General features: G+C 33.7%; 1 protein-coding gene across 1 annotated transcript; it reads left to right on the top strand.

Moving 5' to 3' along the window:
• The first annotated feature begins 1535 nt into the window (after nucleotides 1–1535).
• LOC134244041 (protein diaphanous homolog 1-like) lies at nucleotides 1536–27537 on the top strand. Its single transcript, XM_062726294.1, is given in 27 exon segments — nucleotides 1536–1639; nucleotides 2961–3011; nucleotides 3388–3522; nucleotides 5155–5253; nucleotides 6480–6604; nucleotides 6806–6874; nucleotides 8260–8277; nucleotides 11468–11531; nucleotides 15073–15209; nucleotides 15398–15617; nucleotides 15790–15908; nucleotides 16112–16231; nucleotides 17615–17733; nucleotides 17981–18324; nucleotides 18704–19360; nucleotides 19511–19622; nucleotides 19798–19896; nucleotides 19996–20273; nucleotides 22527–22541; nucleotides 24657–24809; nucleotides 24903–25032; nucleotides 25321–25445; nucleotides 25704–25868; nucleotides 26044–26158; nucleotides 26382–26432; nucleotides 26560–26658; nucleotides 26919–27537. Coding segments are annotated over 26 exon segments (3681 nt in total). The 5' UTR covers nucleotides 1536–1639; nucleotides 2961–2972; the 3' UTR covers nucleotides 26993–27537.

Genomic DNA, 27537 nt, shown 5'->3' with positions numbered 1-27537 from the left:
AAATATTTCAAGGAAGATTTTCTCCCCAGTGCCTCTTTTCAAGGCGCGGAACCTATCTTATATCTACACGTATATATGTTTTGCTTAAAGTCAATATAAATTCATGTAAATCATCAGCGATCGCGCGTCTTCTGTTTGCATGCTCGTCAATCATCAAAAGTAAAGAAATGATCACAAGAGTCATTCTTGGTTTAGTTGATGATTAACTGGCATAAATAACGGAATAAAGACACACGGGAAAATTAAATCCCTCATTGCATGTCTTCTAGGAAAAATCAAATTCAAATCTATATATACAATGGTATAGTCAAAACAGTAAGCTAAATATTACATGCATCATAATGTTGGGAGAATTCAATATGTTTTTGCATTCGGTTGTGTAGGCAAAATACTATAGTAGAGTTAAAAAAATTTGATTGGCTCGTACTCGAGGAAATCTGTAAGATTTTTTTTTTCAATCTGCTGTCAAACATATCAGGAGAAAATTAATTCAGTTGACCAATGTGTTCTATGGAATTTTTTTTCCTATCATTTTGAATGTTTATTGATGAAAGTATGAAATTATACAAGTGCATTTTAGAGTTATCTGAAAATATGTTTTACGTCTGCAATTTTTTTAATCTTACAAACGGGAACAACTTCTACTCATCTGTTTAGTTTCTTAAAGCATATTTTTCTACAGTGCATCAACTTTTCAGTACTTATAATTACATAAATTCTTAATTTCCGAAAAAAAAAATTATTACAGAAACTGTAAATGGCAAGGATATAAAAGGTTTGGAGATACGAAAATTCTTGAATAAAAAAGGTGAGGATAACGAACATGCATTGATCGATCTCAGAAAATCTACAAACAAGGTATCTAACACGGACACCCAAAAAGTCTTGAGGTTGGATCAGGTGCCGAGGAGGAACAAGCTTCCCCTGTTGACCGTCATACCTCCTGTGAGTAAATCAGGTAGACGGGACATTCTGTGGTCAAAATTATTTTATTTAGTCGCGGGCGACTTGAAGAAGCGTTGTCTACTTGGTACATCTGATGTCAGTTGATTCTATAGACTGTATAGGCCTAGAAAATCCGTACATTTTGATGCTCTTTAGTTGACGTATAAAAAGTATTGAGTTTCAGAGATTTTATAATTTACCAAAAGATCTATCATGTGGAGTATTATAATTTACACCACTTCTTGAATATTTTGAAACACAATCCAATACACCTGAACGTCTGAAGGTTTTTCTTCACAGTAGTTAATAATTTGGTGTGGATTAAGGATATAGGCCTGGAACTAAGAAGGTTGGTGGATAAAATGGTTTGATCTTCTAAAACATCCCCCCTTTTTTTCCATCAACCGTGATTTGACTAATGACTAATGATTATTTTTGTCTTTGTTTTCGATGGGCATGACCCTTCCTTCAAACATTGTTTTTATCTCCCTCAACAAAAGATAATTACTGAAAAGTGGCCAGTGAATTGAAAAAAAGTTGTCTGTTGAGTGCTCTTCAATTTATCCCGGATTCACGGAATTATAAAACCGGGTCGTTTTTAGTGTTTACTGACTATAATTCTATTTCCTGTATGCTACCGATTGAAAATTTATCACCTCAAAGTTATTTTTATTGATTAATGATAACAAAATAGGTAAGACATAACGATTTCCTCGAAATTAAAGATAGTGTGTGTGTTCCGATCAAGACTACTTTTTATTGCATTAATGATAACGTTTTTTGAAAGGAAACGCCTTTCTCCTTCCGGGAGTTTACCGGAGTTCGTTAATCCCGGGACACTTTGATTACATATACTGGAAATGACATTTTATGAAATGATGTTAAAATTAAAACCACTCGAAATACGTTAGATGTTGTCTGTACCACGTGTGCCTGTTATTTTAGGTCATTTTCATAGACACACCCACAACCACCCTATCATTTAAAAAATAAGTTTATATATTGATTTCGAGGAAAGAAATAAAGTTATATGTTAATCCTTGTGGAAATTTCAGAAATATTTTTATTAATTTTGTCTATGTGGGAAGGAAGGAGAGAATATTTAATGTCTATTAATGAAGAAAGGAATCTAAATACTCCTGAATAATGTTTCACTTGTACATGTTGTAGTATATATTTATATTCTGTTTTAATAAACTGAAAAATGATAGCACTTTGTATTCTTACATTTTTTTTCAAAACAGAAATGAGAAAAGAAAATTAAATCATTTGTACATCGAACATATAATGAAGAAAAAAATCATTCAAAATTTGAAAGAAAAAAATAATTTTTTAACTTAAAGAAACTGAACATTTTCATTTCTCATTTTTTAAAAAATAAGTTGTATGATATTTCATAATTTTAATGATAACAATTCTGTGTTAAAGTTAAGAATTTATTCAAGTCCAAAAATAAAAAACAATAAAAAACAGCAGTTTAACACAAAAAATGTAAGAGAGTGAACATGCATAGACAAATTCACACACATTTCATCTTCGACGTCTCCTCCCACTTTTTCATCAAAAGTCAAATAAACTGTTCACTTTTTCGTGAGCAGGAAATCTACACTTTTTTCAATGAATGGCATTGTAGCTTTTGACTGAATTATATTCATGAGTAAATTTTGAATTCAAATGTGATATTTACAAGTAAATGATTTGAATCATTTCATAAAAGCAAGAATTAAGGAACAAAAAAATAATTTTTCTCATCTTTGTTGAATGGTGTATATTATTTAATATTACTTCTAGTGTCAGAAAACAAGAAAAATGTTTGGGTTGAAATTAAAAATTTTTACAGGTGATGATGAAATTATTTTTAAATTAAACCAATTTGGTAAGTGTACATATACTGAATTTTTATAGGTTACCACACAAGTAATGTTTTCAAACATTTAATAATCATTATTATAAGATTGTGAGCACAATCTGTGTATAAAAAAATGATGTTGATTTTTGTTATTTTTTTTTTATAGTTAAATTCCACCATGGAAAAAGACAAAAAGGGAAAAGGACAAAAAAGTTTTGTAAGTTGATATAGTACTTTCTCAAGACATGATACTCAGTTTAGTTTTAGTTGATGCATTTTGAACATGAATAGACAAGGTCACTTATAATATAAACCCCTTTGTGAACTTGAATGTGCAATTGACTGTATATGCATTGATATATAAGGACTTATAAATGTACTTATCAAGGACAAGGCTACAATAAAAGAGATAAAAGATGAAGATTACCAAAATATTTGCCTCAATATCAATAAATCATTGCTTTGTGCTTTAAAAATATCAATAAATTTTAAGATCTTTGAATATTTGACACATGTAACTATATATGCCATAGATTTTTTAAACATGCTATACATACACATAACATGTTCAGTCAGTATAATGTTTTCAATAGTTTCATCGCCCAAAGAAGAAAGATGAGAAGGATAAAAAGTCTAGCAGCATGCACGGGATGACTGAGGGAATAGCGGGGATGGCTATGGAGACCATGACCCAGTGGCAGGTTAACGAGCGCTTCGAGCAGATGCTGGTGAGGATTTAGTGTTCTACGCTGAAAATTTTATTTAGTGTAAAATGTTTGTGTTGTATTGATATTGCTGCAGTAGTGGAGTAGGTGCAAATATTGGCTCAGACTTGACACCTTAAAATCATGTACTGTTTCTTTATTGATATTTTGACACTCTATAAAATCTTTATTGCAGATTTATGCATTGTTTGCATATTGATGTTTTTTTTTTAATTCTTTGAGTGGGATAACAAATCTCAATAGTAAATGTTAAAAAATAAACTAAATTACATAATACATACCACATTTCCATTTTGATCATGCTATTTAATACCCCCCCCCCCACACACACACACAAATGAACCCACCCCCACCCACCAAAAAATTATGAAAAACATTGAAGAAGATCAAGGAATAAGAGAAAAACATCTTTACAGCTTAAAAAGGAAGACATTCAGCAAGAAATATTGACTGTTTGGTTTTTAGCTCTACTGGTCAGAGACCAGAAGAGTTTATGCGATAGTAATGCGTCACTGCGTCTGCCAGTAAAGTCTGTAAACAATTTTTCAAAACGCTACTCCTCCTACAATTTTAGTCTGATTTCAATATTACTTGGCACAAAAGTAGACTACACTAAGATACATAGAATAGTGCATCGATTTTTGATTTCGATGAACGGTGTTGCCATGGTTACTAAAAATAGAATTTTCTGTGAAATTCCTTAAAAACGCTACTTCTTCTACAGTTTTGGTCTGATTTCAATATAACTTGGCACACAAGTGGACTACACTAAGATACATAGAATAGTGCATCAGTTTTTGATTTCGATGAACGATGTTGCCATAGTTACTAAAAATAGAATTTTCTGTGAAATTCCTTTAAAATATATTCTAAAAATTTGGTCTGATTTCAATATAACTTGGCACACAAGTAGACTACACTAAGATACATAGAATAGTGCATCGGTTTTTGATTTTGGTGAACGGTCTTGCCATGGTTACTAAAAATAGAATTCTCTGTGAAATTCCTTTAAAACACTACTCCTTCTACAGTTTTGGTCTGATTTCAATTGAACTTGGCACACAAGTAGACTACAGTAAGATACATAGAATAGTGCATCAGTTTTTTATTTCGATGAACGGTGTTGCCATGGTTACTAAGAATAGAATTTTCTGTGAAATTCCTTTGAAACGCTACTCCTTCTACAGCTTTGGTCTGATTTCAATATAACTTGGCACACAAGTAGACTACACTAAGATACAAAGAATAGTGCATCGATTTTTGATTTTGATGAACGATGTTGCCATACTAAAAATAATATATGTGAAATTCCTTTGAAATATCTTCTTCTAAAGTTTTGGTCTGATTTCAATATAACTTGGCACACAAGTAGACTACACTAAGATACAAAGAATAGTGCATAAGTTTTTGATTTCAATGAATGGTGTTGCCATGGTTACTAGAAATAGAATTTTCCGTTAAATTCCTTTAAAACGCTACTCCTTCTACAGTTTTAGTTTGATTTCTAAATTTTTACACACAAATATATACACAAAGAAACTTAAAATAGTGCAATGGTTTTTGAGAAGTACAAACCAGTAGAGCTACAGTCTCGACAGAGACTTCTGGTTATTATTTAATTATTCTATTTTTCAGGACAACTTAAACTTAACAGAAGAAAAAAAGGCACCACTAAGAAATAAAGGCATAGAGGAGAAAAAGGCAATGTTAAGAATGCAGTTCAATGTTGACAATGTATGTACACAAAAATAACCATGTTGCGAATACAGTTTGATACCATAATAATTATATATGTACAAATATCAAAATGAAACCTTTTTGTGAGACAATGTGCATTTTAAAATGTTAAGTTAGGTATTTTCCAGAGCATGTTAAGTCACTTGTGCGGTGCATTGAAGTTATGTTTAAGTTAAAAAAAAGGTTTATTTATTTTATACAATTACCACAGTTTACTGAGATAATTGTGAAATTATCCCAGAATCGCAGGACAGTTAAGGTGCGCAATGGAAATATTGACTAAATTTTGTATTTAAAAATGTATTCGTAATTGGGATGACGATTATTCTTAGTACATTATTTATATCAGAGAACTGTAATTATGATTAATAACTACATATCGAGGACGATTATATTTTATATTTAGACTAGTCACGTGATGCGGCAATCACGCGATTTTAGCACATCGACTTAAAGTATTGATGTTACATATAAATATCACTAGTGCAAGGGCATAACCAAATTAAATTTCCACGTTTAGTATATAAATATTTTCAACACGCATTGTGGTATCTTAAAAGTGCTGCCCCCCCACACACACACACAAAATTATACTTGTACCCCCGTATGCTATATATTTTGCTGGTCAGCGGCAAAAAATTGATATAATTAAATTGTTTTTAAGATTTCATCAGGATCGAAGCACTTTTCAGATACCTTAATAGTTATATAGTTGAAATGTAAAAGCTATTGATCTGTTATGCCCTTCACTTAATCGATTTATTTTTCAGGACCCTCCGAACTTACATACAAATATACGGCAGTGTCAAAAAATACGCAATGTACAGAAAATATATTAGTAAAATAGTGAAGAAGACATTAAATTCAAGTTATTGTATAGTAATATATGTAAACAATATTTTATTTAATTAGAGAATACATATATTTGTCAAATATCAAATATTAAACCTTTTCTCTCACTGCATACAAACTGTGCATTTTAAAATGTTAAGTCATATTGACAAGTGTATTGCGATCAGTGACTTGTTTATAACTTGTTAAAAAAAACAACATGCTGTTTTTTTATGTTATTTTAAATACATATTGTGTATGATGTCCACAGTTTACTGAGATAATTGTCAGATTATCACAGAATTTTATTTCATATGAGGGAGGGAAGTTCAAAATCTTAAAATACTATATTAAAATTAGAAATTAATTGGAATCATTCATGTTTTTTTCAGATTGATGAACATACTGATAATCCAAGTACATTTCTGGCAAAGTTAAAGAACCCAGAATTACAAGGTGATGAGAGACTGGACATTCTAAAGTCCCTAAAGGTCATGTTAACAAGTAAACCAGTCAGGTAAGCACCCCCCCCCCCCCCCCCCAAAAAAAAAAAAATTAAAAAATAATGGGAAATGAGAGACTAGAAATGTTCAAAAGTTTTAAATATAATGCAGCAAGACATTTTTCATATTCAGAAATTCTTCTATAGTGAGATACATGTATTTTTTTTCTTGATGATTATTTTATTGACTTTCTTTTATGTTGCTATGATTTTTAGCTGGGTTAAAGAATTTGGTGAGGACGGTCTCAATATGTTGCTCAAGCATCTGGTACATTGCTGTAATAGGTAAGTTACAATCATTATCTAGTATTTCTGAAACTTATTCAATGCATTATTTTTATATCTCATATGTTGTACTGGTAGTCAAACAGATAAAGTAGAATGTAGATATACATGTACATTTTTTATAGTATGCCCACTACATATTTGTTAAGAGTATATGTAGAATTAAAAATTTATTTATATTGCTTTAAAAAAAGTAGATTAATATATAACAAAAATTCTTCCTTTAGGTACATGTTTGTATTATTTGTCCACATTTTTAAGCTACATAATGTTGTCAAGAACAACTAGAGCTGCAAGACACATTACGAGTCAAGTTAAATGTTGTGGAGGGGGCAGTGTTTGAAATAACCATGCACCCAACCGCCCGAGACACGCAAATTTTGTTACGGGCAAACAGATTTGCATGTATCAATGCCCAGCTGGACGTGTAAATTTTTTCCATAAATTAAAATTTAGATATTTGATAAAACTCTCTCAAATCAACTAATATAACTGGCTTCAAAGAGTTACAAGCAAACGGGTAGAATTCTTCAGCCTGTAGGTCCAGGATCCAATATATTAGCAAGCTGGCCCCATTCACATTACTGCTAAAATGAACTTTTATAAGAGAATTGTTTTTATTTTTCGGGCTAGTACATTTTTGGCAGGGCTGACGACTTTCACTAGCAATCAGCTCTGCATGTCTAGCTAATTTTACAGTGAGTTTCAAACACTGGGAGGGGGTCACACTATATTTATATTTGTATATATGTGTTGTAAATATAGATGCACCAAGAATATGAGGGGTGGATCAGGTCTTAAAAGAGGTGAATTGATTATGAATTCCATCTATACAGTCAGTTTAGATACTGGGAAGTTCATTTGCTGCCTCCAACTCATAGAGAAACCTGTGATTATGATGGCAATCAGTGGTATTATTGTAGACTTCAAACCAATGCAAACTTACATTAAATTACAAGGATATTAGTATGATACAACATAAAGAAAGTTTCAAATTCCAATTTTTAATGATTTTGAGGGAAAATGATAACTTAGCATTACTAGTTTCCATCTTTTGAAATAATGAGAAGAATGAAAATATCAGTGACAGCTTTGATTACAGAATCTGAGGGTTCTCAAGGGTGGGGATGGGTATGTACGTTGCTTGTTTGCAAGTTGGGCAAGGCTATTTACTCAAATTCAAATACATGTAGGTAGAGGTCCTTGGTTTCCACTTTATTTTTTATCATGCCTATATACACAAGTATTTATAGAATGTGATTGAGCACTTGAAGATCAATATTTCAGATTAAAATACACTAATGGCATTTGTTGTTGTGACTTAATGCATTTAATGGTTCAGGAAAATGTAATGTAGATTTATGTTATATATTGTTTGAACACAGAACAAAAGAAACGATGAGGTAGAAATTGCTCATTTGTCAAATTAAGTAGCTTTATCAATTTTTAATCTCTTCTTTATGAATTTTGATAGAAATAATTTTCTTGAATGCCTTTGATCCCAGTTTAAAGCAAATCATTCAAAAAATTGATGAAGCTACTGAAAGCTTTTAGAGAATGGATTGTTTCTCCCTTCCTGCTTTGGCTTACATTATACACCTTTAATGATATACAGATTATTGGCTGGATTTCTTTTTTTTCTCAGCATGCTATACCTGTTTGTTTCCCATTAAAGGAAGCAATATAAATATTTATCAAGTGCATCTTGTAATGAGGAAGTCAGACCATTGTGGTAGATATCTCAGTACAGCATGTTACTACAATTATAAGCAGCATGTCTGTATATACTGGGGTTTTATATCCAATAAATTCAGGCTTATATCTCTGTAAACATGTCTTTCTCTTGAGATCACAAACAATATTCAAGCTCAAAAGTAAAAAAAAAAAAATTACACAGATTGGGAGCAGAGCAAACATGGATCTCCAAAACATCAGGATCAAGTGCCATGGAGGAGTGAGCATCCCCTGCCGACTGGTCACACCTGCTGTGTGCTTCTTGTCATGATCGGGAAATAAAGGAAAAATTTGTTGACAATTCAGTGTGTAAATAATGGTCTAACAATTAGTCCCAGAAAAATCGTTAATCAGCATTTGAGTAAGTGATAAATTGTATTTGCTGACAAGATCATTGTATTGACCATAGAACTTGCGAAATGATGACTTGAAAGGAGATTCCTGATATTCTTGTTTCATCAACTTGTTTGCCAATAATTTACCTCGCTTTAGAAATTTTTCATAAATAGAGCATGCTCTTGCATATCAAATCAACTAAGAGATGTAAACCCCATATGCAGGTGATAAAGGTATATTGCTGCATACAAGATACAAGATTTTATTAGTCCAGTTTGGCCACCATAGGAGCAAAAAAGATTTACAAACATGAAACAACAACAACAAAAAACATCCAAAAGATAGAACAAACCTGATCTTGCATATAATGAGAGCATTGCATAATATTTTATACAGGTAGTCATGAAAAATGCATCTACAAGAGAAATACTAAATATGCATATTGTATTTTAATATTATACAATATTATTATATATTAAGTTATAATTATTATAATACATATATATAGTCAAGTATCTGGAAGAAATACATAATTGTATATTATATATGCATATCAAGGAACAAAAAAGATGATATACTAGCATACATATAAATCCCAAATACATTTATATTAATTTTTTTAGTTAAGATATGTTATAAAGGAATCTAGCAATTGATCTTAGAATGTCAGGGTCTTCATTAGTTGTGAGCCAATGGAATCGATTTTCATAAGATAGAAACTGAAATTTTACATTTATTATTACAAATATTTATGAGTTCAAATCTTAATAAGTAAGTAAGGGAAGTTGACAATTGAAAAGATAAAATCATTAGGTTTACCATGAAGCTTGGTTTGTTAAATTACCATTTAGAGTAGCATTTTTTCAAGTAAAATATCCAAATATGAAACAGATTTTTCAGAGTCTATGGTATCTTGTATTTCAAGTTCACCGGGATATATTGTATCAACATAAAAATATAAAATTAAAAAATACAGTAGTTATCTAGCCAATATTTCACACCCAAGCCAGGTAATCATCTCTTGAGTTTGGGATGAGATTGAATGCAGATTAAGGCACACACGTAGGATACATTTTGATGTAATGCTTTATTGATTCCATAAACTCATATCCTTACACATTTTTTCATGGGTTCAAATTTTCGAGGTTTGAGGAAAAATATATTGGTTTATGGAGATTTGATTTTGTGGTTACAAAATGTTTAGTAGTAATTTAATGCATATGAAATTTTACATTTGGTGGTGGTGATAAATTCATGGATCTTTCCATACATACGAAAGCTACAAAAGTTAACCCGCCATGATAAATAAGTGATTTCACTGTACATCTTTATTTGAATTAGGACACAATTAACAAGCATCTCTTTGAATAAAGACTTAATGTAAGCATGGTAATTAGAAGACCTCCATTAAATGTTAACTTTTGACAGTTTTTTTGCTTCTCAGTTTGACTGATCATTGGAACTTGCAAAACAATGTTTATCCTAGCAGGGAGTGGGGTGGGATGCTACAATCTTGTTTGACAATTTCAGACATTTGTTGTCATGTTCTGTACCAGTGCTAAGTAAATCAATAACCATTAAGAAGTTCCATTGTCATCTCAGCATTTTGTTTTAGTTTCACTTTATTTTAAGGCATTTGAATGTTGCATTAATTAAGTTTTAAATCAAAAAGATAATTAGATTGCTCATTAAATGAGGATAAAACCTAGCAGAGTAAAAAGCATTTTGACATCGATGGCCATTAAAATAGGACAGGCTATTAATGACATTGCAAGCAGAATCAGGGAAAACAAAGGACAATGTTTATTACTGATACTTTTGAAAAGAATTGCTAATTTGGGGGAAATTATTCCTGGGATATATAATTCAAAATTATTCAGAGTTTTGAATAAAGTAATAATAGGAAATAAAATCAAAAACTTATTTACATTAGCTCTTTTGAGCCTTTCGGTGCAAGGAAGGCAATTAATGGTGTTTTAATTTTCATTATGCATGTTTTGTATTCTTAGCAATGAGGACATCTTTATATAGCATCTATACACTTTTTATTTATTTATTGTATGAATATTCATTACTTAACTATTATTTACATATATATCACAGACGTAAGTTTCTGATATATAAATCACATATAAATCAGAGGTATATTCACCCTAATCCAGAAGGTATATATGTACCCATGGGTCCGTAAACCACAAAATATTATACTATAATACAGCCAAACATCCATTTAGAACAATTTTTTTTTACTTTTATACTCCTTGATTTAAATGTAATAGTGAGTCCAAAGTTTGAAATGAAGTCTTTCACAGGATGTCTTGTTGCAAAATTCTTTTATTACATGTGCATGATGAGAAAAGTTTTTAAGAGACATATAATAAAAACTTATGTCAATTCAGAATTTATATTGCTGTGAAGTAAGATGTTAAATAAGTGCATTAACACAGGGTACTTGTTAATTTGTCTATTTTAGATTAGAACTTTGAGGAATTTCTTATCAGTGTCTGTTTTTTTATGTTCCAGGAAAGAAGAAAGACAAAGTCGGCTGGAATGTGTCAAATGTATCAAGGCTTTCATGAATAACACTGTAAGTCCGAGATAACAAAACATGATACAAAATACATAAGACCTAAATTATAACATAATATAAATAACACTGTAAGCCCCAGATTATAAGTTACTGTAGGGCATATTTTACCAAGTGGTATGAAAACAGTAACTATCCGTGATTGGACTATCAGGCATTGTTAAGTAAGGAACAAACACTGCATTCTACAGAACCAGATGTAAGTGTATAACACACTTGGTAATAAATGTATCCTTCATTGTTATCTTTTTTAGCTCACCTGAGCCGAAGGCTCAAGTGAGCTTTTCTGATCACATTTTGTCCGTCGTCCGTCCGTGTGTCTGTCCGTAAACTTTTCACATTTTCGACTTCTTCTCAAGAACCAATGGGCCAATTTTAACCGAACTTGCCACAAAGCATCCTTGGGTGAAGGGGATTTAAGTTTGTTCAAATGAAGGGCCACGCCCTCATTCAAGGGGAGATAATTGGGAATTAATGAAAATTTGGTGGTATGTTTTAAAAATCTTCTTCTCAAGAACCACTGTGCCAGGAAAGATGAAACTTATGGTGAAACATCCTCAGGTAGTGTAGATTCAAATTTGTTCAAATCATGTCCCCTGGGGGTAGGGCGGGGCCACAATGGGCGACCAAAGTTTTATACAGAAATATATGGGAAAATTCTTTAAAAATCTTCTTCTTAAGAACAGCAAAGCCATGATTGCCCATATTTATATGGAAGCATCCCCAGGTAGTGTAGATTCAAGTTTGTTCAAATCATGACCCCCGGGGGTAGGGCGGGGCCACAATGGCCGACCAAAGTTTTATATAGAAATATATAGGAAAATTCTTTAAAAATCTTCTTTTCAAGAATAGTAAAGCCATAATTCCTCATATTTATTTGGAAGCATCCCCAGATAGTGTAGATCCAAATTTGTTCAAATCATGACCCCTGGGGGTAGGGCGGGGTCACAATGGGCGACCAAAGTTTTATATAGAAATATATAGGAAAATTCTTTAAAAATCTTTTTCTTAAGAACAGCAAAGCCATGATTGCCCATATTTATATGGAAGCATCCCCAGGTAGTGTAGATTCAAGTTTGTTCAAATCATGACCCCTGGGGGTAGGGCGGGGCCACAATGGCCTACCAAAGTTATATATAGAAATATATAGGAAAATTCTTAAAAATCTTCTTCTCAAGAACAGCAAAGCCATAATTGCTCATATTTATATGGAAGCATCCCCAGGTAGTGTAGATTCAAGTTTGTTCAAATCATGACCCCTGGGGGTAAGGCGGGGCCCACAACGGCTGACCAAAGTTTTAGATAGAAATATATAGGAAAATTCTTTAAAAATCTTCTTCTCAAGAACCACTGTGCCAGGAAAGATGAAACTTATATGGAAGCATCCTCAGGTAGTGTAGATTCAAGATTGTTCAAATCATGACCCCCGGGGGTAGGGCGGGCCAAAATGGCCGACCAAAGTTTTACATAGATATAAATAGGAATTTTTTTTAAAAATCTTCTCAAAAATTGCAAAGCCATAATTGATCATATCTATATGGAAGCATCCTCAGGTAGTGTAGATTCAAGTTTGTTCAAATCATGACCCCCGGGGGTAGGGCGGGGCCACAATGTTACATAGAAATATATAGGAAAATTCTTTAAAAATCTTCTTCTCAAGAATAGTAAAGCCATAATTGATCATATTTATATGGAAGCATCCTCAGGTTGTGTAGATTCATGGTTGTTCAATCTTGACCCCTGGGGGTAGGGCGGAGCCACAGTGGACGACTAAAGTTTTACAATTAGAACTATATAGGAAAATTCTTTAAAAATCTTCTTCTCAAGAAAAGCAAAGCTATAATTGATCATATTTATATGGAAGCATCCTCAGGTAGTGTAGATCAAGTTTGTTCAAATGATGACCCCCGGGGGTAGGGTGGGGCCAAAATGGCCAACCAAGTTTTACATAGAAATATATAGGAAAATTCTTTAAAAATCTTCTTCTCAAGAATAGCAAAGCCATGATTGGTCATGGGACTACTTTAAGATTTAAACTTTTCAATAATAAACCAATTTCTATTTTTTCCTAGCGACAGTGCTCAGGTGAGCAATGTGGCCCATGGGCCTCTTGTTCTCTGTCCTCAGTTTGGCCTGACTACAATGTTTAGTTTATGTGTCTAATTCCATTGTTTTCTGTCCTCAGTTTGGCCTGACTACAATGTTTAGTTTATGTATCTAATCCTCCTTTTTTCTGTCCTCAGTTTGTCTAATCCTCCATCATTCTCTTTTTTCTCTGTTCTTAGCTTGTCCTGACTACAATGTTTAGTTTATGTATCTAATCCTCAATCTTTCTCTTTTCTCTGTCCTTAGTTTGGCCTGACTACAATGTTTTTGTATCTAATCCTATTTTTTTCTGTCCTTAGTTTGGCCTGACTACAGTGTTTAGTTTATATATCTAATCCTCCTTTTCTCTGTCCTCAGTTTGGTCTGACTACAGTGTTTAGTTTATTTGTCTAATCCCCCTTTTTTCTCTGTCCCCAGTTTGGCCTGACTGCAATGTTTAGTTTATTTGTCTAATCCTCCTTTTCTCTGTCCTTAGTTTGGCCTGACTACAGTGTTTAGTTTATGTGTCTTATCCCCCCTTTTTCTCTGTCCCCAGTTTGGCCTGACTGCAATGTTTAGTTTATGTGTCTTATCCCCCCTTTTTTCTCTGTCCCCAGTTTGGCCTGACTGCAATGTTTAGTTTATGTATCTAATCCTCCATCATTATTCTCTGTCCTCAGTTTGGCCTGACAACAGTGTTTAGTTTATGTATCTAATCCTCCTTTTTTCTGTCCTCAGTTTGGCCTGACAACAGTGTTTAGTTTATGTATCTAATCCTCCTTTTTTCTGTCCTCAGTTTGGCCTGACAACAGTGTTTAGTTTATTTGTCTAATCCTCCATCATTCTCTTTTTTCTCTATTCTTAGCTTGTCCTGACTACAGTGTTTAGTTTATGTATCTAATCTTCCTTTTCTCTGTCCTCAGTTTGGCCTGACTACAATGTTTTTGTATCTAATCCTATTTTTTTCTTTCCTCAGTTTGGCTTGATTACAATGTTTAGTTTATGTATCTAATCCCCCTTTTTTCTCTGTCCTCAGTTTGTCCTGACTACAATGTTTAGTTTATGTATCTAATCTTCCTTTTCTCTGTCCTCAGTTTGGCTTGATTACAATGTTTAGTTTATGTATCTAATCCTCAATCTTTCTCTTTTCTCTGTCCTCAGTTTGGCCTGACTACAATGTTTTTGTATCTGATCCTATTATTTTCTGTCCTCAGTTTGACCTGACTACAATGTTTAGTTTATGTGTCTAATCCTCCATCATTATTCTCTGTCCTCAGTTTGGCCTGACAACAGTGTTTAGTTTATGTATCTAATCCTCCTTTTTTCTGTCCTCAGTTTGACTTGACAACAATGTTATGTTTATGTGTTTAATCCTCCATCATTCTTTTCTGTCCTCAGTTTGGCCTGATTACAATGTTTAGATTATGTATCTAATCCTCCTTTTATCTGTCCTCAGTTTGGCCTGACTAAGATGCTGGAGAGTGAGGAGGGACTGTCCATCTTGTCCCGTTGTTTGGACCCGACTGACCCAGACACCATGATGTTGTGTGTCAGTATCCTCGCTGCTGTCTGTATCTACGAGCCTCCTTTGGGGTAGGGACCAGCATTTCTTATCCTCTGTCATACAAAATATACTCGGTAGTGTCATCTGCAAATTTAATTACCAGTAGTTTCTTAGTGTGTCACACTGATCTAAATGTTAAATAATTCAAATATTTACATTAATTTAAACCATGCTTACATGATGCACCTTGACCTATTAGTACTTGTAATTTTTTTAGGCATGAGAAGGTGTTGGAGGGTCTTGCGGTCAGTGCTGAGATGAAGAACATGGACCGGTTTGACATGATAATCACGGGTCTGGGTATGAGGATTAACCTCCCGCTACAGGTCGGCTGTATGCAGCTGGTGAACGCCATCATCTGTACTCCTCACAACCTGGACTTCCGCCTCCACCTTAGAAATGAATTCATGAGATGTGGACTGCGAGATTTAATAAAGGTGAAAAAAAAATTATAGTGCCAGTAAAGGGCACCTTTTATGCCTACAGTTTTAATAAGCACTAAAATTGGCTGGATTAGCAACAACATGTCATAATCTACACCAACTGATTCTTATCTTTCAGACTTGATTATATTTTTTTATGATTTTTATTTTTATCCCCTATAAACAGCATTTAGATGAACAAGATAACGAGGAGTTACAAGTCCAGCTGAGGACCTTCCACGATCAGGCCGACGACGACCAAGAGGAGATAATCCAGAGATTTGAACTCACCAAAGTGGATATGTCGTATCCTTATCACAAAACCAAGGAACAGACCAGATGTCATTTTTGACTGCTTTTTAAAACACAAAACAATGATTTTGGTTAAATATAACAGATAAAAAATTTAAAAAGATTTTTTTTATGCTCCAGTTTTAACATGTTCTTGTGTTATAAATAATACACTAAAACTAATTGCTTTCTTGTGACTTTTTCCTATATGGGATCAGAGACCCTGATCATTGCTACGAAATGCTAAAACAACTGAACTCTGCAGATAAAGAGAGTGAGATGTGTTTTCTTTCCATCCTTCAGCATTTGTTGTGTATACGAGATGACTTTTTTGTCAGGTAGGTGTTTCTTTCATTTAGTGCATGTCTCTATGACCTTCATCAACTTCTTACGTGTAGAACAGTTTAGCAGCTACTTGGATACATGTGTATCTATTGTTCTAGCTTCTGTTTGTTTACTGTCATAGCAATGTCTATTTATTTTCAGATTACACTACATTCTAGGTAACGGCATGTGCTATTGTGTTTTGTCAAACTGTCTGATTTACCTTGAAATCAAATTTGTTTAATTTTGACATACATATGTATTGATATTTTGTTTTCTCTGTTTTGAAAAAAAAAATCTTTTGAATCCATGAATTAAGAATGGAAATTTATCCTTGAATGAAATTTTGTAGAGTAGAGATACACATTGTTTGTAGCTGTGTTTCATCTCATCCTTAGACATGCACATGAAAATTGTACATAAACTTTAGATCAAATTTTTGTCTATACTTTAATTTTACAAGATAGTTATTTGATATTTATAAGGTAGACAAAATTTTCACTTAATTTATTATTGTTCTGAAGTCTTTTTTAATGCAAATACATGATAAATACACAAGATTTAAATTTTTATGAGTGGAAATTCTCCCATATTTATGCAAAAATAAAATTAGCATGAATAAAGTGATTTACATTGCATACATATACTGTACATTGCCTGTTAGTGCATTTTACATGTACAAAATATTTCAATTGATTTGGAATATTCAGAAATAGATACATGTATTTTTAATATTCAATCTTTCCAACAATTTTGGAAGTACATGCTCTACAAAATCATATAGTTATTTACAAGAAAATTAATGCATTCTTGACATTGATGATCAGCATGAATGGAATTGAGTTCCAGTGTATTCCTCTTTAAATGTTGATGTGAAAAAATCCCCATTTTTTTGTCTATGCTCTTTTATGAAACCCAATTGTATTACAGTTAGATGTGACTTTTTTCCTTAAATGTTTTCATAAATGAGAGGCTATATTCTCATAAATCTTTAGAAATAAATACCTGTATAAAAAGAAACCTATGAAAATTAACTACTTCAAAATAAAAGAACATTTACAGGATTTACTAACTTTAACACACAAGGATGCCTTGTGTTTTATCTCTGATGATGCAGGTGCAAATTTTGATTTGCAGCAGTATTAAATGAAGTAAAAAGCAGCACTGTTGTGAAAGCACAGCTACTAGGCTACAAATGTCCTCTAAGTTTACACAGATTTCAATGATCATTCATAATCATCCTTAAATACATGTATTCATTATCCAATGGTCATATTTTGATTACTCTGTAGAATGTATATTTGAATGAAATGAAATGCCCCCTATAGTTGGATGTGTGATTTTATTAGATGATGTAAGCACTGTTTGTTGTTACATTACCCACGCCTCTGTTCTAGGACGGAGTACTACCGGCTGATAGAGGAATGCCTGACACAGATTGTTCTCCACAAAGATGGAGTGGACCCAGACTTCAAGAAAACCAAGAGATTCGACATCAAAATGGAGAAACTGATGAGTTAGAAACACTTCTGATTTTTATTTCTATTCATTTTAAACATTAAATTGAAGCATTAAAATCAAAGTTGATAAATAGCAAGTTGCATTTTTTTTAGTTATATCGCAGATATTCATTTGGTATTGTAACTTGTAAATTTGGATTTTTCTCCACTTGATTGCAAAAAAGAAAAAAAAAGATTAAAATATTTTGATGCTTTCTTGGTTGTAAATTTTGATTTTTTAATGCCTGTTTTGTTTTCCTACAGATGACTTAGCAGACAGAAGGAAAGAGATTTGTGAACTGGAGAAGAAAGTATCAGACCTAACTCCTGCTGCTGAGAACCTCCCTAAACTTCAGGCCCAGCTGGACAATGCTCTGATCGCCAAACAGGAGATGGAGTCCAAGGCCCAGATCATGGAGGAACAGTACCTCACTCAAGTCGGGGAGGCAGAGGAGAAGAAAGAACAGCTGGAGCAGAAGATGAAGGAGCTCGACACTGAGATGAAGTCCCAGATTGCTGAGCTTGAACAGAAAAAACAACAGGCAGAGGATGACCTGCTCAACTTGAGGGCAAACAAAGATAAAGAAATTGCTCAACTGAGAGAACAGGTAAATATTAGAAATAGGATTTTAAAAAAAGGACTTGAGTTGTTAAAAGAAGGGAAGTTTGTCACCAAAAAATTCTCATGTCTACTGTTTCCATGTAAGATTTGGATCCTGCATTTAGACTTAAAGTAAATTCTGATATACAAAATTTAAGTTAGTATTCATTATTTTATCCTGATATTAACCATGATCATAAAAAATGAATTCAGTTGAGAAGGTATGAGAATGTCTTTACTATGAAACTTTTTAATAAAAAAAAGAGCTTCTTCTGTTGTTTCTTAAATTAGAAAGCTGTACAGTAACTCATTTTGAATGAAATTGATTAAGAAATAATATTTAAGTTACTTAGATTATTGTGTGGCATACTCTTTTGTTTTAATAGGTGAGAAGCCGTCCAGCCATGGTCGATAAGGATATTGCCAGACCAGTCAACGTCAAGGGTTCTATCCCAGCTCCTCCTGCTGAAGTGAAGCATGCATATGTACAGACAACAGAAGATCTCCTACCACAAGCACCGCCTACTCAAACTGTAACTCCAGTCTCAGCCCCAGCCCCTCCTCCCGCCCCACCCCCACCACCACTACCCCCAGGGGTCACCATCCCTGCCCCTCCCCCTGCTCCCCCATTACCTGGGGGTGTACCAGCCCCTCCCCCTGCTCCCCCTCCTCCTGGTGGGATAGCACCACCCCCAGCCCCTCCACCCCCTCCAGGCTTATCAGGGGCTGTACCCCCTCCTCCCCCTGCCCCTCCTCTCCCTGGGGGTATTCCTCCTCCTCCCCCACCCCCTCCACCCCCTGGTGGTGCACCAATTCCACCACCCCCTCCCCCACCTCCTGGTGGGGTGCCCCCTCCACCCCCTCCTCCAGGTGGGATCCCCCCTCCACCCCCACCACCTGGTGGAGGTCCTCCCCCACCCCCTCCCCCTGGTTTTCCAGCACCAGGTCCCCCTAAACCTGTTACACCTCAGCTTCCATATGGAATGAAACCAAAGAAAAAGTATGAAGTAAAAGATCAAACCAAGCGCATCAACTGGGAAAAGGTATTTGATGAGTTTAGGTTTACAATAAATATTTTTTATGAAAAATCTCATGAAATTTTGGAAATAAGAACCTAAAAATATTTATTGCTTACTCAATATATACTGTTTGATTGTGTACTTGTTAGTGTATAGAATATTCTTATATTCTAGATACCTTCAAATAAGCTAAAAGAGGACTCTTTCTGGGTAAAAGCAGAAGAAAGCAAGTTTGAGGATGACTTTGTATTTCAAGCTTTAATGGAGAATTTTAGTGTTAAAAAACGTAAGACATCAGAATAATTGTAGTAACTGTATACAGAGTTATTTCTGCCTTTTCAGACTTGAAAACAATTTTGTCATAATTTCCTTGTACCCTGTACCGTCTTTCACATTAATAATGTATATAATTTCAAATATATACCTGGTATTAAAGATCATGTTGTTTTGTATTTTTGTAGCTGTTAAAAAAGATGCTCAGGTTGAAGTAGCCAATGAGAAGAAAGCTAAAAAAGTCAAAGATCTCAGAGTCCTGGATCCTAAGTCCGCCATGAATCTCTGTAAGTTGACTTGAATCTCTGTAAGTCAGCATGAATCATTTATAAGTGTTGTTTACTTCTTGATTTGATAAAGTATTTATTGAGGTTTTTTCTGTCCAGCTATGTTACTGGGTTCTCTGAAGACACCCTACAAGGAAATCCGGAGGAGGATTGTAGAGGTGGATCGGGAGCACCTGACCACGGGGATGCTGGAACAACTCATCAAGTACCTCCCCGAGCCCGAGCAGATCAAAGAGCTCGGGTCACTGAAGGAGGAGTACGATGACCTAGCAGAGGCCGAGCAGTTCATAGCTACGGTGGGTAAAGGTTCATAGCTACGGTGGGTAAAGGTTCATAGCTACAGTGGGTATATTGTTCATAGCTATGGTGGGTATATTGTTCATAGCTACGGTGGGTATATTGTACTACAGTGGGTATATTGTACATAGCTACAGTGGGTATATTGTATATAGGTACAGTGGGTATATTGTACAATGTACATAGCTATGGTGGGTATATTTTACATAGCTACGATTGGTATATTGTCCATAGCTATGGTGGGTATAATGTTCATAGCTAATTTTATGCTTGTTTTATTGTTTTCTTTTTTTATAATGGGAATATAATTTTCCTTGTACATAGCTACAGTGTGTATATTATACATAGCTACGGTTGGTATATTGTACTAAGCTAAAGTGGGTATTTTGTTCATAACTACATTTGGTATGCTGTTTTGTGCTCTATTGTCATATTATAAGTTATGTTAACTATTCAGTCTTGTACTATTTTATGCTTGTTTTTTGTTTTCACACAAAAATGAAATTATTTATGAAAATATAGTGAATATAAAACCCAAATAAGCAAATTTCCTCGGTAGGGTCATTGAAATGATGACATCAAACGTTAATTTAAATACCGATACTAAAAAATCATTAATTTCATGTTTTTTTGTTGTAATAATTATTATAAATTATGTGGAAATGTTTTAGCTATATAATAACCGGTACTGACATTTATTTTGACATTTATTTTGTTAAATGGTTTTATTTTATTCACCAGCATAAGTTTAACTATTTATTTAAACGTTTATTTTGTTTATTGTTGGTATATTTTTTCGTATTTACATGTACAATAAAATTTTCATGTTCATTTACACTACTTTAGTTATATGTAATGTATATGTGTAGATAAGAAATGGGAAAACAGATGCATTCTATTAAAAGAACAAAATTCTATTCTTGTCCCACTGTCCATGCTAATGTTTGGATGGAGTTTAAAATAATGTTGATAACTTGATTTGTGAAAAACTTACTTGTTTGGGAAAACTTTATGTAGGTGATATCTTCTTTATTATATGTAAGATTCACTTTGTACACATGCCTGTCCTATAACTTGATTTGTTAAAAATTAGCTTTTCGCGAGTTCACGTAATTACGGAAAACTTCTTATAAAAAGAGATTTACAGTACATATTTCATATAATTATATGAATCTTGAATTTTCAAGGTTCAAAATACCTGTAAGTAAAAAACAAATATATATGTACTTGTACTTGAATGAACTTGGAAAAAATTGTTTTTTGTTTTGCAGGTAGTCAGTGAGTAAATTATTTAGGCCAATCAAATGTAACACATATTGTTGTACATGTACATGTACCACGGTGTATATTAATTAAGTAGAAATGTTATCAGCATGCTAGAAAGAGGAGTTTATGATATTAACTGAAATGACATCTACATAAATCATTATTGTAAGAACCATTAACAAATTTGTGTTTGGGCACTGATTTAAAATTTTTCTATTTTTGAATGCATATACCCATGAGGTTTTAAATTTTGTAACTGAAAATTTAATACTGGAGATTTTGCAACACATTGTATCATACTGTTTTGCAGCCGAAGTCAGTGAGCTTTTCTGAAATTATTTCTGTCCGTCCATCCATCTGCCAAATGATCTGTCTGTAACTTTTCACATTTTCGATTTCCTGTACACTGTACATTTAACCAAACTTGGTTCCTTGTATTTATTGTTAATCACTTCACAAGGGGAGATAATCAAGGAAAGACAAAAATAGGGTGGGGTCATTAAAAAATCTTCTTCTCAAGAACCACTGTAGATTCTAAATTGTTAAAATCATGACCCCAGGGATAGGGCGAGGCCACAATAGGGAATCAAAGTTTTACATAGAAATATATAGGAAAAAAATTTAAAAATCTTCTTCTCAAGAACCACTGGGCCAGCAAAGCTGAAGCTTATGTGGAAGCATACTGGGGTAGTGTAGATTTTAAATTGTTGAAATTATGACCCCCGTGGAAGGGCGGGGCCACAATAGGGAATCAAAGTTTTACATAGAAATATATAGGAAGAAAATTTAAAAATCTTCTTCTCAAGAACCACTGGGCCAGAAAAGCTGAAACTTATGTGGAAGCATCCTTTGGTAGTGTTGATTTTAAATTGTTAAAATCATGACCCCCGGAAGTTGGACGGGGCCACAATAGGTAATCAAATTTTTACATAGAAATATATTTGGAAGAAACTTTAAAGAACCACTGGGCCAGAAAAGCTGAAACTTATGTGAAAGCCTCCTGGGGTAGTGTATTTTTGTAAAAATTGTGACATGTTGTATATTACAAGGGAGGAAATCTGGTAAAGAATGGCATCACCAAAGTTACTCAGGTGAGCGATGTGGCCCATGGGCCTCTTTTAATTTTTTCCAAAATGGAAATTTTTCATTTGGCAGTCAGGTGCCCAAACTTATTTTATGAACCATACTTTATTTAGTTATGAATGGATAAAAATAATTGTTCTTTATGTGAAGTTGAATTGATATTGTAGTGGAATGTACACACATAGGTAATACACACGCCTAGATATGTATCTATTACATGTAGTTAAGATACACTATGCTGTTCAGGTTAAATGTCATGACATGAGAGGGGTTTTTATCTCACCTGAGGAGGACTCAAGTGAGCTTTTCTGATCAAAATTTGTTCGTCGTCGTCGTCGTTGTCGTAAACTTTTTACATTTTCATCTTCTTCTCAAGATACTGAATTTCAACCAAACTTGCCACAAAGCATCCTTGGGTGAAGGGGATTCAGTTTGTTCAAATAAATTTAGGGCCAAGCCCTCTTCCAAGGGGAGATAATTATGAATTAATGAAAAATTAATGGTATCTTTTAAAAATCTTCTTCTCCAGAACCATTGGGCTATTAAAGATGAAACTGATGTGAAAGCATCCTTAGGTAGTGTACACACATGGTTAGTAACAATGGCTCAAAGTTTCACATAGGAATATATAGGGAAAATCTTTTAAAAATCTTCTTCTCCATAACTATTGGGCCAGGAAAAATGAAACTTATGTGGAAGCATCCTTAGTTAGTGTAGATTCAAGTTTGTCCAAATCATGACCCCCGGGGGTAGGGCGGGGCCACAATGGCCGATCAAAGTTTTTCATAGGAATATATAGGAAAAATATTTAAAAATCTTCTTCACCAGAACCATTGGGCAAGGAAAGATGAAACTCATGTGGAAGCATCCTCAGGTAGTGTAGGTTCAAGTTTGTTCAAATCATGACCCCCGGGGGTAGGGTGGGGCCACAATGGCCAATCAAAGTTTCACATAGGAATAAATAGGAAAAATCTTTAAAAATCTTTTTCTCTGAAACTCATGTTAAATCATCCTCAGATAGTGTACATTCAAGTTTCTTCAAATCATGACCTGTGTACAATGGCCTTAATTTTACATAGGAATATAAAGGGGAAATCTTTTAAAAATTTTCTTCTCAAGTACTGCAAAGCCGTGATTAGTGATATTCATATGGAAGCATCCTCAGGTAGTGTAGATACTAGTTTTTTCAAATCATAACCTCCAGGGATAACCACAATGTGTTCAAATTCAAATTATTACAAAGTAATATATACAAACAAAATGTTGAAATAAAATCTTTAATAATCTTTTTCTCAAGAACTTTCTCAAGAAGTTATATGCAGTATTGATATGGAGGCATTCTCAAGTAGTATTAGAATTCAAGCCCCTTCCCCCCACCCCCACCCCTTAAGTAAACTTTTCAATTCGGATCTGATTTGTGCTTTTTCCTAGCTCAGGTGAGCGATGTGGCCCCTAGGCCTCTTGTTAACAAGATTATGTGACCAATGGAACACACAGGGTCAGTAAATCAAAGTACAGTGTATGTCTGTCAGTCAATCTAAATGACTAAGAAGTGCATGTTTATATTCAAACATTTCATAATAATTTCAAGCACAAATATTCAGAAAATAAGCACCACCCCATTTTATCCTTGTAGGAACTTTATAATTTTGCAACAAGGTTATTCCCAACTGTGTATCCTTAATTTTACTGTAGATTTTACACAGTCACATGACGTCGTGATCGGACTTTCCGGATCACCACACTGTGGTTTTCTGAATCCATGTCACCACTCTCTGAAATTGATGACATAGCACACAGAGACATGGCATTTTTTTTCTTGTGCATCAAAAAGTTTTCTGAGAAAATGCTTTGTTTAATATTATAATGATTAAAAAATTTATCATTATAAAAGTTACTTGATCTTAAGAGTGGTATCATGTGAAGTTGACAGGGGCAGATCATCAGATTATATGAACCGTGAAGATGCCAACCTAATAATATGTGTACAATGTATTTACAAAAAACACAGTTTTATTACGGGTACATTTATTTACATGAATTGATAATTTATAGAACTGTGTATTTATATAGATATTCTGTATTATCTACGTTTCGGTATATTTTTATTCTAGGATCTGATGGCAGCCACAGTGGCTTTAGAAGAAATAAAGACCAACAAAAAGTTTGCTCATATCCTAGAACTTATCTTAATGATTGGAAATTATCTCAACTCAGGTTCCAGAAATGCTCAGTCTCTAGGATTTGACATCAGTTTTCTCAGTAAAGTAGGTTGTTGGGTTTAAATTGAGATTACATTGAGAATGGCAGCTGTTCAGATACATTTATCATGTTTTGTGTTTGTGACCATTTAATTGCAGTTGAAGAATACTAAGACCCAGGACAATAAGTCTACACTTGTCCATTTCCTAGTCAGTATAATAGAGGAGAAACATCCAGATCTGGTCCAGTTCCAGGACGATTTCACCTACCTTGAGAAGGCCTCCAAAGGTTAGAAGGGGGACTAAAGGGGGCATTTAATTTAATTTGATAACATTTTAATTAACTCTGCTAAGCAGTAAGAATCTCAGAATATGCATGCATCTTGATTTAAATGAAACATGGAAGTTTTAAGACAAATGGGAACTATGAGTGTTAAAAATCAGGTGTAAAGAGCAAAAATGAAAACATGTATATTTTTAAGTGTCAAGAATAGTGGCTTATACAGCTGCATGAATGTATGTTTAGCTTTTCCCAGGGTTATTATTTAGTTGAGATAAATTTTGCTCTGGTTTTCAGTATCTGATGAGACGATACAAGGAAACTTTCGTTCGATGGAGAAGTCTTTGAAGCAGGTGAAGGCGGATATAGATAACTGTAAGAAATCACCGATGGAGGGGGACAGGTTTCCAGAGGTCATGGAGATATCCTTTATTCTGGAGCTCTGAAATGTTAACTTCATAGTCATTGGTGTATTATCATTTTCAGAAAATGTCAGTCTTTTATATGCAATCTAAATCACATGAAGTATGTGGATGCGTTATAAAAATTAAGTAATACAAAATAATCTTAGTTTAAAAAAGAAAATGCTTCATTTCAGGTATTTTATGTGTTATCATCTTAAAATCCCTTTGTCACCATGTTTCATTTCTAAATATTCCTTGTTTCCTTGACAACTCCACGGTTTCCTAGAGGATGCTAAGCAACAGTACGAGGTGATGATCAACATGTCCAAAAAAATGACCAGTTTGTATGAAGATATGGGCAAATTTTATTGTTTTGACTTAAAGAAATACACAATGGAGGAATTCTTTGGGGACATCAAAATCTTCCAAGACAGTTTTAAGGTCTGTTAAAATGTGTTGTTCTTGGATACATGTAATTTCTGTAGGTTATGCTAATTATTCATATATAACTGTTGACTGTTAATTGATTTTCAAAATTAATCACAGCATGAACTAGAAAAATGATTAACCAGTAACAAAAACAACATTAAGAATAAAGTTTTATTTTGAACTTCAGCAAGCCCTCAAAGATAATGCTAAACAAAGGGAGACAAATGCTAGACTACAGCGGGCAAAAGAGGCCAAGGAGCGTGCTCAAAAAGAAAAGGAAGAAAGAATGGCCGCCCGCAAAGGTAAAAGGATCACAGGAATTAGATATTCTCCTCCTTTTAATTTTCTTGATGAACATACAATTTATATAAGAGTATTTTAAAATTGGTAGATATTTGATAGAGCTAGTGGCCATAATAAAAAATATTACTGCTGCAGAACTTGTACATGCATTTAGAAAGTAATTGTATGTAAAGTTTTCTATGCATGTATCTGTATATTAATGCTAGAATCCTCTCGTTTCAGAAGGAGAAATTCAGGGCAAGAAGATTCCGACCAGAGGACTCGGTCCAAAGGGTATGTGTTCCTTATAATCACTAAGAAAGTTCTACTCTGAAAATCTAGAAATGTTACAAAAAAAGTATGCATAGTATCAAACATAAAACGAGTATGTATTATAAAGCTGTTAAATATGTGATTCTAGATGATGACTTGAAGGGAGCAATGGACAATCTGTTGGATGCTCTAAAGACTGGATCAGCGTTCAACACGGCCCGACGGAAGAGAAATCCAAGACCAGGCGGTAAGACTTTGACTAGAAAATAGGATTTCACTATTAACAAAATCAAAAACATCCAAAAGCCTCCAAATATTGTATAAATAATGCATTATATTTTGGGGAAATTTTGTTTCGTGATACACTACCTGGAACATGAACAGATCTGGAGGATTTGAATTTTCCGATGTGTACATGAAGTAGGAAGTTAATTCTATTTTATCCCAGTGTACTAGAATGACACAAAATTTGATTTCAGTGATTTTGATATGTTGATCTGTCTACAGGTGACGGAGAGGTGAAGGCAGTGAGAAAAAAACATGATCCTATAGATATCATGGCCATGCAGATGGATTGTTGATAGATATCTCAATAGATGATATCTCAATAGATATCTCAGCCAGGCAGGAGGACTGTGGATGTCTATTAGAGATATTTCCAGGAAGGATTTAGATATACAGATGTACATCTCGGCCATGCAGAAGGATGTTTGATATTTATCAGGGCCACATAGGAGGATAAATTAGAAATAGGCTAAATATACACAACCATTTTCATGTCTTCCTTTACAGATCCTTGTTTTTATCTTTTTTTTTTGTGTTTTTTTCTAAATTGTATGCGGGGGTACATATTTATGTTTATAAAAGTTTAATTGGATTAAGTTATATATTTGTTGGTTTTGTTTTGTTAAATGTTGCCGGTACATATATTAAGCTTATATTATTTTTGGCACACATATCTCCATAATGAAATGCACACTCTATAAAGAGTAATTTGTACAGAATTAGTTATCTTTGGTCCATTGTAAAAAGTTACCTGAGTTACAAAAGAGGTAAACTTTAGTACAGTACCAACTTGTTGAAAGACCAAAATACAACAGTTACTATAAATAGCTGGTATAAGAAA

The sequence above is a fragment of the Saccostrea cucullata genome, unplaced genomic scaffold (assembly GCF_032062105.1).
Source record: "Saccostrea cucullata isolate Sc308-1 unplaced genomic scaffold, CSIRO_AGI_Scuc_v1 ctg108, whole genome shotgun sequence".
Classification (NCBI taxonomy): domain Eukaryota; kingdom Metazoa; phylum Mollusca; class Bivalvia; order Ostreida; family Ostreidae; genus Saccostrea; species Saccostrea cuccullata.
This window is presented reverse-complemented; position numbering and strand designations above follow the sequence as displayed.